General features: G+C 46.5%; 1 protein-coding gene across 1 annotated transcript in view; it reads left to right on the top strand.

Moving 5' to 3' along the window:
• Positions 1 to 12,692, top strand: part of LOC8025016 (receptor-type tyrosine-protein phosphatase N2) — a 542,301-nt gene that overhangs the window by 35,292 nt on the left and 494,317 nt on the right. Inside the window, exons 6-7 of the mRNA XM_042294236.1 lie at positions 1,747 to 1,901; positions 10,644 to 10,947. Of these exons, the coding sequence (XP_042150170.1) occupies positions 1,747 to 1,901; positions 10,644 to 10,947 (459 nt within the window). The remainder of the gene's footprint in view (positions 1 to 1,746; positions 1,902 to 10,643; positions 10,948 to 12,692) is intronic.

Here is a 12,692-nt window from a genome sequence, read left to right as displayed (position 1 = left end):
TTGATCTAAAATGAGCCGTAAAAATTGGCGCCTGCACGTAACAATCTAAACTCTTCGTCAAAGGTGCATTTCACAGGTCGGTTTTATCTTGTAAAGTTACAAAGCGTAGCTCCCTTTCTGTAAACATAATGGGCCAAAAAACTTGACAGGGTCAACGTGGAACGGTGACGCAGACGGCCGAGTCGATTGGCGGTGCGCGTTTGGCGCACGAATCGATAGATGATGTTGGGAGCAGTGTCGGAAGGTGACCAGCGAAAGCAGGCGACACGCAGACGAAAGTTGTCGTCAGCAAGAGCGCCGTCTTTATGCAACCGCGTTATCCTTTAATTAAGTTTTACTTCAAGTTTTTCTCCTATTATTTATTTTTTAAACCAAATACACATTAAAAATATTATGTTCATTTTAATAGAGCACGGTCGTCGCGAGCAGTTTCGATAAGGTGGTAGCGCCATCTTTCAATTCGTGCGCCAACGCGCCCCGCCACTCCACTCAGTCGTCTGCTTCGCCTTCCGCCGTTGACCCTTGCAAGTTTTTTGGCCCCATATTTTTACAAAAAGGAAGCTACGCTTTATAATTTTTTGATATAAAAGCAACCTGTGAAATACACCTTTGACAAAAAGTTTAGATTGCTACGCTCAGTCGCCCATTTTTACGGCCCATTTGAGATCGAACTTTGTTATTTCAAACACCCTATAGATCGAGAAAATGCAACCCGGCTTATCGGCTCGTGTGACGTTAGTGGTGGTGATACGATGCGGAAGTTTGGGCACATGACGTTACTTGAATCAATAGATACCAAAGAAAAACTATATTTCTCTATAACCAGCCGGCAACAGCCAGGTGGCTCCAGCAAAGGGAGAGCCCATGGTTAACCCTGTCTCGTTGTGACTTGGGAAAGGGTGAACCATAAGCCCTACATTGCGTGCCGACGGCTTCGATATGCTACGTATACGATCGCAACACACACGTACAGGAGCATGACGCAGCGAAAGCCCTGATACTTCCTTGCGATAAAAGCGTAGTTTGGAGATACGTAATCACGTTCCGATTAGCCCATCAGGGCCGTAGCCTCCGCCGTACTGGCACGCTATGCGATGACGGTTTCCTGGTCTACCCAGTACTTCTTGTTTTTGACACTAGGCTACAGTGGCGTCACCAGAGCAATAGCTCACGTTTGAACAATGCAGCCGCCATTCCCAGACATACCGAATGTTTCTTGCTTCAGTTGCTTGATAGCGCCAAACCAAAGAGCATTGCAGGTTGCCTATAAGCCAACGTTCACCTAAGCCTAACATTCATCAAACCAAAATATGAGTTTATGGGCGCCTGTAGCATTTATGTTAGTAAACAGTTTTCGCCAGCAAGAAAAACTATATCGTATATCTAACTGACAAGTTTAGCTTTAATGAAATAAGTGCTACGGGTGCCTGCGCTCTCAAACTTGTGTTTGAGGTAGACGTCGGCTAGGGTAATTTTTCTAATCTCTTGATTCATGTAACGTCATCGGTTCAAACTTTTAAATTTCGTCACCACAGTGAGCTTCACATTCTCACCCAGTTTCAGCTCTCTGGGATGAGTAGTTTATTTATGCGGGCCGAAAAACCGGCTATAATTTTCTCGATCTAACCCTGTACATCGTGACGATGGCACTATTGGACGCCATGCAGTCATTGTCGTTATTCAGTATGAATGATCGAATAAAAACACTGATATAACAGAATGTGCGTTTCTGATTATCACAGGGAGACAAGGACGACTCCAACGAAACAGGCAGGGGAGGCCACTCCGAAGAAGGCGAGGAGGTGATCGGAGTTCTTGACTACCTCCGCCAGATGGCACGAGACACCGCCTCTTTGATGGACGAGAACGCGGACCGTTATGATGTCTTCACTCCACCCGATGTGAGTCCCGATGTTGTGTAAACTCTGTTTGCAGAATGGTAAAACACTTCGCAAATTTACGCTACCATTCTTTCGCTCCGCTCTCTGGATCACGTAACTAGTAGACGTGGTCAAACTTCCACGTTTCTCACGTTCAGTGCAATCTGTCGTGTCGTGGCCACTTGCGACGTCGCATCATATATAGCTTAAAGTGACACGAGTACTGCAGCGTGACGCGTCAGACCAGATTCCATGTCACCCATCTCTGAGCGTGACGTATCTGAACGATGTTTTAGTTCCAGTGTTGCAAGTATAGGTGACGCGTTGGCCCCAATACAATAATGACCAATGTAAAACAAATTAACTAATATTATAGTCACTGACGGAGTGGGAACAGCGGGTGGAGTTTAATTTGTCCCGCCTCCAGCGCGAGCTTGTTACCCATATAACGTTTTGGCATCTCGTGGGCCTCGAGAGTGCACGAGCATCCAAAGCACGACGAACAGCAGCGAGCGCGTGCTGGGTGCCGGGCGTTCGAAAGAGACGCTTTGTCGTCATCATCCTGTCAGTTACTATCGACGTAACAAGATTTACAGAGTTCTTGTTAGGGGATAGAATACTTGACTCATTCCTTGAACAAAGCAACATGTGGTAACAGACTGTCACGACCAGTTCAATAAGCTTTACATGTAGCTTAAAAGATACTCTGACAATATAACAATTTTTTTTAAAGATGAACAGAAGATTTGTGGAAAGTTTGGTTTACAAAAAAAAAAAAAAGAGATACCGGAACATGACTGGCGATGAACCAACGAGCATGACTATTCTCCAAAAAGTCCGACGTACACTTCGCGCTTTCCACTTTTGCCCGCCTTGTTCTTACGTATACATCCTATCCACTTTTCACTTGCCCCGACTTGGCTCTCCTCGCAGCTTAGGAGAGGAGAGCGTTAAGAGGATTATATTCCTTGCAGAAAACCAAGGTTTAAATAAGTTGTGGCTCCAATCCACGCTATGAGCTGTGGTATCACCTGCAATGGTCGCTCACCGCACTGTAGACCCTTTTTATGACAAACGCCACCAGATAGTGTTCCATTCTTTGACGTCCCAGAGAACTTCCGGTTTATAAAAAAAATGAACAAAGGTCACCTTAACAGCTGTGTTCGGAAATGTTTGTTTGTCCTTCGTCCCCCGTGTTCCCCTTCTCCAGGGGCTATTATCGTCCTTCTTGTCCAGCTTGCTTGCCCCGATGCATAAATTGCATTATCAACATAACCGTAACAGCGCTGATTGAAATGTAGATGAAACGTGTAACCACTATTTATCCAGGCGAACGCCAAAAGAACGAAGGAGTTTGAGATTTGTTAAAATGTCTAGAGTATTCTTGTTAACCAACCTGCCTCCTCTAAGATGTAATATTGTACAGCCGAAGACCCTCGTGAAATCTCCAAGTTTGTTGTCTGTTTAACATGCTTTCTAGCACTGGTGACATATGCAAGCTCAATAGGCTTGCAAAGACGGTGCCACCGGAAGTTCCTTGGGACGCAAGCGGCAGTTCATGTTTGTAAACAGCAAAAGGGTCTATATCAAATGATTGACGAAAGAAAGTAAAGGCACTGTACCACAAACTTTTTATATATAAAAGGCTAGTGACGTAACTCTCCACGTCGCAAGCTGCAGTCGCTGCGGCAGCTTGCGCAACAGTAATAGGGAGTTTTAAAATAACGTACGCAATTTTAGCGCACGCTAGCGCTAAATTTAGCGTTGGCGCACGCTACGCAAGAGAGTTTTAGAATAGCCTTTCTCTGCTGCGACACAAAAGCCGAAGAATCTCGCGCTTCCGACGCCACCAAGATACAGTCGCAATCTTTACTTCACACACAAAATGTTGTAACTTGAGAAAAAACAGGTTTTTGGGTCCAGAGTAACACTTTAGATTTGTTTAAACACGAGAATGCGACGCGAGCGGTCGACTGGTCGTGTCCGCTTGCGTCGCCTCGGCAAGAGAGGTCTCGTGTACTGACCTTCGCGCCTCGTACCTTCGCCGTGAAATGTTCGCGCGTCGCAAGCATCAATTTGCCGATGATCGTTGCCAGACCGAGTGCAATTCGTCTCGCATTGAAATTTGCACTCGCAAGAATGTCGCCGACGTCGCACTCACGACGCCGCCGAAGCGGCCGCAGACATGGTCCTGGGAGCCGCCATTTTTCAACTGCGCTCATCTTGATTCAGCCATCTTTTCATCACGAATCCTCCTTGGAGGAGCGCAAAGACTCTTTGCATACGCACGCAATGTCAGAGAAATAGCTCACGCTAAAATAGCGCACCCAAAGCGCTAAACGTGGTTAGCGTTCAGCGTATGCGCAGTGGCGACGACGCTGTTCTTTGCGTACGCATAGCTTTAGCGTGCGCTATTCTAAAACTCTCTAATTTTTACCGTGAAATGTATGCGGTGAGCGCTACTTTGTTCGCATGGTTATCAGGAGTGCCTATCATCAATTATGTGGTTCGGATGCTTATATTGTGGTCGTTCTTTATTAAAACAAATGCCGTGATGTATATTGTATGCGTGATATGCACGTTTAGCATCAATCGCTGAAGGGTATTTGTCTTTTGTGTTTCCATGAAGACGGCGACGCGAAGAAATTCCAGAAATTAGACCTGTGAGTCACATACAGCTTCCCTGTAAAAGCCCGATGTCTGCTTTCCCACAACTACGGTGTCCATGCAGGAAAGCAAGCTTAACGAAACTTCAAGAAAGTTTTTGGTCGTGATAGGTAACCAATACCACCTCCAATCATCAATGTCTGACTGGTCTTGGTATTTGGTAATAAGACCACTTTATAGTTTGTTTCAGCTTTATGTGCATTGCAGTTCCACCTTTTTTGTGTTTTTTGAGGTCATGTTTTTGACGCATTTCGTCTGTGTCTGTGGACTTCCTTAGTAGTATTAGGCATGAACAGTGGGTGCTTCGTCTTGCGAACAGGGTCACCAAGAAGACATATTTCGAGAGTTAATTGCTCGTGTAATAAATAATTTGGGATTGCCGCTTTTTAATCTTTGTAAAGCCTTTTGACCAAGCGTTTTTTAGAGGAAGCACGACATGTGTGTACGAATATGTTGTCACAATAAAATATTAAAAAACAATAACCACCACGTGCGAAGGGCCAGGTACGGAGCACCAAATAATAATTTCCGAAGCGCCGCTGTTGGCTTTCTTAGAGGCCAACCGTTTCTCTTCCATGCAAAACGTGTATCATTAAGAAACAGGGCAACACCATACTGCGTTCAACGCGAACGACGGCCCAGAACATGAGCAAATTTCTACTGGGCATTCCCCTCCCCTTCCCTTAAAAAACAAGAAGCTACAAGAACATTTTACAGCGACATTTGGACCGAAAGGAACAAAACAAAGAGAGGTGGGTCTTTAATTTCTTTATAAATGCGGACGACTTGTAAGAGGCATTCGCTTACACCCCCCTCTTCCTGTCGGCCGAGTTTACGGTCGTATCCTCACGCTCTACTTTCGGGGCAGCGCAATTCTGTCCTCCCTCTCTTCGGAGGGTCGCGATTACAGCCCAGAGGGGAAAGGGGCGGACGACCGGAGAGGCGGCGGGGACTACGATCTCCTCACCAAGTTCGCGGACCCAGGGTGGGGTGATGTGCGTTCATTTCGGACTCATTAAGCCCCGCACTGTCGTCCGCAGGGCTACGAGTAGACCAGTCGCCCTGTACAGTCTCCCTCTTCGGCTCGGCGCCATCCCGCCAATTCATTCGCCAACTCGTTCTCAGTCCACTAGAGGATATAGTATGGAGGGAAGCGGTAGAGCCCGATTCCCCCCACACTCTAGCTTTTAGCGGAGAGTTTGTTCCCATGTTGGGGCTTGGAGTCGCGCGCGGTGGGGTTATTCGACTGGAAGCGTGGACGCTGGATGAGAGCAGACGAGAGTAGGTATGATAGAGTGCGCGCGTTCGTGGACCGTGGTATTTTGGAGCTGGGACATCGTAAAACGGAAACCCCGCGCTCGTCAATGTGCGGGTAAAACTGGGATGTCTTACCTGCACCCGCTATCATGTTCACCTACCATATACATTATACTTGTTGTTGTTTTATTTCAAAAGGTGCGGCGGTAGGTTTATGGTCTCGCGTGGTTTGTCTTTGTGTATAGGTGACGTCATTATCGCTCCTATTCGGCCGGAGTTCTGTGTTCAGGTGTATTTGTATAGTTATTTTTTAAGTTCTTTATTGGTCAGCATAATGCCCGCTTTGGTGTTAAGATATCGCTATGCCGCCGAAAGGTTAGATGAAAATACCTTTGAATTATATGATTTTGGATTCAGCAACTCTATAAGTTGTAAAACCTCGCACCGGGGAGGTTGGGGTATGATATATTCTCATAACAAAGCATGTGCCTTATATGGCGCCCTGTGATATTTTTGCTTATTTCTGCATGAATATATGGCTTGCTAGAAATTTCCCGATTGCATTTGGTTTGATGGTAACGGGCTGCAATCAAACATTAAACCTGATATTGTCGATCATCTGTGTCTGGCCAATTGAGCACGCTGCTGAGGCTAGGGTTATGGTACACAAAGTTTATATTTTTACTCATATCTAAAGAGCAAACAAAAAACGAACAATTTAGATTTGAAAAACAATTTGGTGTGTCTTTGAAAGCAGCCAAACAGCCGAAAAGTTCACAATTCGGCTTTCCCAATTAATAATATTAATTGAAAAAATCCTTTACTGGAAATATTTTACTCCGGTTTAAGCGCATGAGACACTCCTAATAGCTTAACGACAAAGGTGTCTGACTTTCCTGTTTCTGCATGGAACACATGTTATAATGCTTATTTGTATAACGGGAGCCCCACACCGGTTGTTGTTTCCAGAAATTCCTTTTTTTTTTTTGTGTGGGATCGAGTTTATTTTAATTGTGCGATACGGAAATTTATTGTCGCAGATTATAAAAGGTTCGAGGAGTGTAAACGGAAAATAAAGGTTTAATCGGCAAACTTGTGCCAGAAACGAAAGAAAGATTGAGCGTCGGAAAAGCGGAAACGGGCGTCGCAGCGTCGACGTGACGGGTAGCTTGAGCGAAACACCGAGAAGGAATCGGCAAGGCCTCGGTCAGCTCCTTATCTACCTTGATTATTCTACCTAGAATGTTCGGGAGGGAGCAGGGGCGAGACTGACTTGGCAAGGTCACATTGACCTCGTTATACTTTATACTCAAGATAACAGTAAAACCGAATCTTTAAGTAGGGAACACGCGTTCCTTCTAGGTCGTGCAAGTGCCAATATCTAGAGGTGAGTAAAAACAAAATAGAGGTTTATTTCGATTCAAATACATTGTAATCATAGTCCACACCAAAAATGTGGACTGCGACTATTGTCGGAGTTTGCTCAGAAAAACAGGGCGATGCCGATCAACAGCATCTCGCAACAGCAGCGATAAGCCACTGCAGACATTGACGCGATTCGTACTATCGATGCGTTTCCTTCACTCAGAGTTGTTATATGAAAAAAGCTATTCTAATAAATCACTGTAGCATCGAAACTCCCTCGACTACATATTAAAAAAAAATTATAATTCGGACCGTTTTCCCAGCCGGCCTTGATTATAGTGACCGATAACTTAAAATAAACGGTTAACAGTTATGGTCAAATCTCTTGCTTCTTTATTCGGCGTTCTTATAGGCTGATGTCTCGTTTGTTGCGGAGTAATAAGACATTGGGGATTCGCCACACTCTGCCCTTCTTAAGCGATCTGTGACTATAGCTGTGTGAGCCTTCACTGAATTTCACACGCAGTTTTTCGGACACTTTAAATCGGCATGCCGAACTGAATCTCGTTAGCAATCCTAATTTCAGTGTTATTTTCTATTTTGTTTTCTAAATTTCCAGACGGGCTCCATAACGAATTTCAAACGAACGAAACTCAAACTCTAAAACGCCGCCTGGCTCGACGAGCCCAATGCCAGGCCTCGCCAAACAATGGTGAAGCAACGATATCGGTCCCGTCGCTCGACGGGACGAACAAACTCAGCTAGGTTGCGCTCGCATCGTAGGAAATTCGGCGCCGCTGGCTTCGTACGCAAATCGGGTGTCGGCGGTTTGTTTGGGTAGACGCAGCGCGCCGCCGGCCACGCCGCCGCGCCGTTCGCCTTCCTTCCACGACCCGCACCAGGTATAATGGACTCTGTCGGCTGCAAGGGCTGGCTCTGGTCCACTCCCGACTCTCGCTCGCGCGCACACACACCCCCCACGTCCCACTTATGCATACCTGGGCTGCTGCGCATTAGTCCTGTTTCCATGGAGACGCACTGCGGGCGCCGTGGCTTTTGTCTCCGTCCAGAGAGATTTGGGGAAAAGGGGGGGGGGGGGTATTTCGAAGCCACCGGTTGCCAAAGTCGTACTACCGACGAGGGAACACAAGAGGCTCGTCTCTCTCTCCCGTTCTCGGCCCGTGCATACGTACTATTCTACGCTCCTTACTAAGCTGACAGTGGGATGGAAGCTACGTGCTTGTTGGAGCGGTGGTGCGTCTACCTTTCGTCACGTGATGAAGCTTTCTACCACATCCACTAGCAGAGAGAGGAGTCAGGTGATGGAAGGGGGTCGGTTCGTTGGTCCGGCAAACTCATAGCTCCTACCGCACTGCAAGATTAGGTGTGAACACAGTAGAGCATTCTTGCGCAGGCGTGCGTTTGGTTGTCGGCTTTTGTGTGTGCTTAGGAGTCTAAGTTTCTACGTGTCTGCTGCTGAGAGCAAAAGCGTATATATATATATACGAGTGTTTCTTTTTTTTTTTCTTTTTTTTCGCGGCGCGTTGTCGATGAATTGTCGTCTACGTGTGAGAGTAAGCGAGTGGGCTAGTTTGTGGGCTTTGAGGGGTGTTCGGCTGGGAAGAAGAAAAGAAGGACGGGAAGGAAGGAAGAGGAGGAGGAGCTCGCGAAGAGAACATAGACATGCAGGCGGCGCGAGTTGCTCACCTGGAAAAATGCCGGCGACGCATCGGTGGCGGGCGGGTGGGTGCCGAGGATAAAGTGGGGGTGGATAGACAAAGCTCGTTTTCCCGCGCGGAGTAAGAGTCGGCAGTGGGATTGCGCGCGAAATGAGCCGCTGGCGTGCCTCGCAGGAGCAGAACAAATAGGCGAGAGTACGCTGGTTGACAGTTGCCTCTTCCGAGCTTTCGCGTTGGCGAGCCTGCAAGTTAGTTGGTTGGTCTCGTTTGCCGGTAGATTTTCGTTATGCGTGTGTGTTTGCTTATGATGGTAGGGAGTGTAGAAGTTGGGAAGATGTTTCGCGTGTTTGGGCAGGGTGAGGTTTTGCTCTTTCGTGTGTATGCGTTGCTTTCTAATTATCCTCGAGCACCTTGGGAGGTTTCTGGGACGTTCTTGTAGGCCGCTGTTTGTTGGCATGAGAGCTAACGTTAACAGGGGCGTAGAAGGACGTAAGAAAGGTAGCATGTGAAACGTGATGTTCACTTTCATACTAAAGACTAGGCATTTTAAACAAAAAAATGTTATCTTTCAACCTCGTTTTTTTTATTAAGCTTCTTTCTTACATTATAGGGACTGCTGGTGCCTAAATTGGTGAAACCACAACAAAGCTAGCATGACCCAATATTCGCTATTTAAGTTGGTTCCACCCTTCATAGTTTTGGGTGAGTACAGGAACACAGTTGAATAAATTGTACGTGGCAAAATGAGAGCCGAAAACCTTATGAGCGCGAAGCGGACGAGCCTTGAGACGCTTTTTCGCGTACCCCAGAAGGAAAAAGTACAATAAAAACAACGTGGCTTATTAAAATTAGCAACATTCGGAAAGGGGACGAGACAAATAGAATTATTCAAGACGCTTGAGCAACCCATGTTCGCGCAGGCTACAAATTTGATTGTATATGCACCACCCAGGCAGTGGCACATATGTTAAACTTTTTTTTTTATTCTCTCGTGATGCAGACAGAAACCACTGTAAAAATAATTGTCTTGCGCGTATGTTTAGACAACGGGTAGTTAGCCAACCCCGATCGGAGCATGGTTTCTCCCTGCAGATAAGAAATTGAGCCATCGCAGTCTGCTAGCTTGGAGTCTTTAACGTGCATCACCCAGTAGTGATCACGCGACCGCACTCCTGCACAATAACCATCCAGATCGAAACGGACAGGGGTGAAGGTGGAGCCCACAATTTCTAGGTTGTGCACCGGGAGCTTTTGCTACATGTACTTCAAGCTGCTCAGTTGATCCACGGCCGGGGTAGAGTGAAAATCGTGCTGTAGACTTAGGCAAAACGCTTCTTCTTTGTCTTCTAAAAAGAAATGGTTTCTTATAAACAAAGAGTTTATTTGTCGTAAGCCAAAAGTGTTTAAATCAGCACATTGCAGTTTTTTTTATACGAGTACATTAACATACAGTTCTAATTGCGGTTGTCAGAACAGTTGCTTAAGCTGGTTCTGCAATCACTTAGAGGGGTGACCTGGTCGCGCCCCCACGCGGCTAGAAAACAATACCATTGCTTTTAAGCAACAGCAAAGGCCGCAAGAAAAGCTGTTGTGTAGCCCGGCCGTAGTTTACGATAACGCGTTCTCTGTACGAGAAATCGGTCTAGGAAGAGACTTAACAAAGCCGCACGCTCGCACTGTTTCTTATGTCATTACCACGCACACTTGTGAGAAGCGAGATATGCATAATCGAGAATGGCATGGGCCGCATAATTAGTAGAGATAGGTTTGCTAATCGTTACCGTCGTTTCTGCAGGTTCCCGTAGTCGAGACGCAACTGTCGTCGGACCTGGACCAGAAGCCCATTTTTACGGAGGGCGGAATTGAGTGGATTCCCGTCTCCGGCGAAAACGACGACCTCTCGCGGGGTCCACCCCAGACGGCGGAGGGCGGCTCTACAGCGGAGGTTCCCGGAGACTCCCGCGACTCGAGCTCGTCCCTGGTTTCGGGCGACGCGTCGGAGGCTTCGGATCTTGAGCAGCAGCAACAGCAGCTGCCGGCGCCCTGGGAACCGGAACGACAGGGGTGGAAGGGAAGCGGCGACAATTCTCTCAGAATGGGTTAGTCACAGATCGTGGCCGCAAGAATTATCTATAAACGAGCACTTGTAGCCTGTTCGGTTTCGAAATTTCAATGTTTTGACACTTGGTAGGTGTTCCCGAAATCAGATCCGATATGCGCGCGTAACGCTCGATTCGCGTTTCAACTGCTTCGCTATGTCAGTCGCCTTGTCCCTGTGTGAGCCCTTTCTCTCCAGTGGACGGGTCCCAGCACCTTATAACATTTTACTACAAGAGTTTTACAGAAAACTGGATAAAAAAGGTCGCATTAAAGAAAAAAGAAAAGAGATTCAGAAAAAAAAAATTACATTTTGCCTTCTCTAAATTTTGAGGAGTCTACTTTTCTACAAAGCACTTTGAAGATAAAAAAAATAAAAGCTATATTCTGCGTTGTGGCACTAAACATGGCGTTTCGCCAGGTTTGGTGGCACAAAATAGACTTTTTTTCTTCAGGCAAAACATATTTTCAGATTCCTCACTCGCCAAGCCCTTTCCGTATATGGCAGCGATTGGCTCTTTTGAGTGCTTTACGAGAATGTAGATGCTTCAAAATTTTTTTTTTCGATTTTGTATAAAAGCTTATTTACCCTTTGTCAAAAAAGACAAAAACCTGTCTCACACCAGACGGACGTATTCCGCGAAACGACACTAATACCGCGCTCAATGTTCATTGAACGTTGCTGGTCCTGGAACCTTCTTCGGATGCCCCAATGTTATTTCAGCCATATCGCCTACCTACACTTTGAATCTGGGCCTGTCTGCAGGCCCCAGTTTACTTTAATTCGCCGTTTTGAAATCCGCAGCGGAGCTTGAAACGTCTCCAGCTTTGTACGAGCTTGCCGGTGATTTTCTAAAGTCTTGGTATGCGAACGCAAAAGGAGACAATTAAAGACACACAAAAACACGTCCGTGTCTGAGGTGTTTTTTTGTGTCTCTTGTCTCCTTTTGCGCTCACATACCAATATGTTTAACCAACACGCTCTCTTAATTCTAAGTTAAGTTTATAAGGCGGCCAAAGACGCTCCAATCGCACCAACACCGAAAACGGCCCTGGCAAGACGGTTTATAGTGGGACGGATTAGCCGTTTCCGTCATAAACGTATTCCGAACAATAAACTGCTACGCCTTTGAACGCGAATGAACCAAAATATTTTTTAATATTAAAAAAAAATTAGTCGGTATGCATAATGCAAAAATCTCAGATAGCGTCAATCGTTTCCAATACGATTCTACATAATTTGAGCTCCTTAACAGCCGCAGAAGTTTACTGCCCCATACACACGTAATTTGTGCCGTAAGTTTAAGAAAAAACGAAATCCTTTAGAATATCAGCAACAGGGCAAACGCTTTTCATCACTTTATGGGCGGTATTTCAGTTAGTGACAGCCGGCAGCGGGAGGCTTTAGGGCTCTTTCACTGTACTTTCTGCCTTGATGTTGATCACGGTTGCAGGGGATCAGTACGCGGGTGCGGTAACGCGCTGCAGCTCGGAGCACATGGAGTAAATGCTCCCGCCGAAGAACCCAGGGATCCTGAACACAGTCCCCACCACTGCTCATTCCAATCTGAATGAAGCATCGTATCGGCGCGCAGTCGTGCGCCGCTACTGCGTGATGCACGTCAAAGACCCCGGGCTAGCGGTGGCATTACACTGGCAAATTTTCTTCACTACAGCAAAAAACAACAGACGCCCGTTGGGGCTGACTAACTTCCCGCTCTCTAAACGTACAGACAACACAAGTACG

The sequence above is a fragment of the Ixodes scapularis genome, unplaced genomic scaffold, assembly GCF_016920785.2.
Source record: "Ixodes scapularis isolate PalLabHiFi unplaced genomic scaffold, ASM1692078v2 PGA_scaffold5__190_contigs__length_132052651, whole genome shotgun sequence".
NCBI lineage: Eukaryota > Metazoa > Arthropoda > Arachnida > Ixodida > Ixodidae > Ixodes > Ixodes scapularis.
This window is presented reverse-complemented; position numbering and strand designations above follow the sequence as displayed.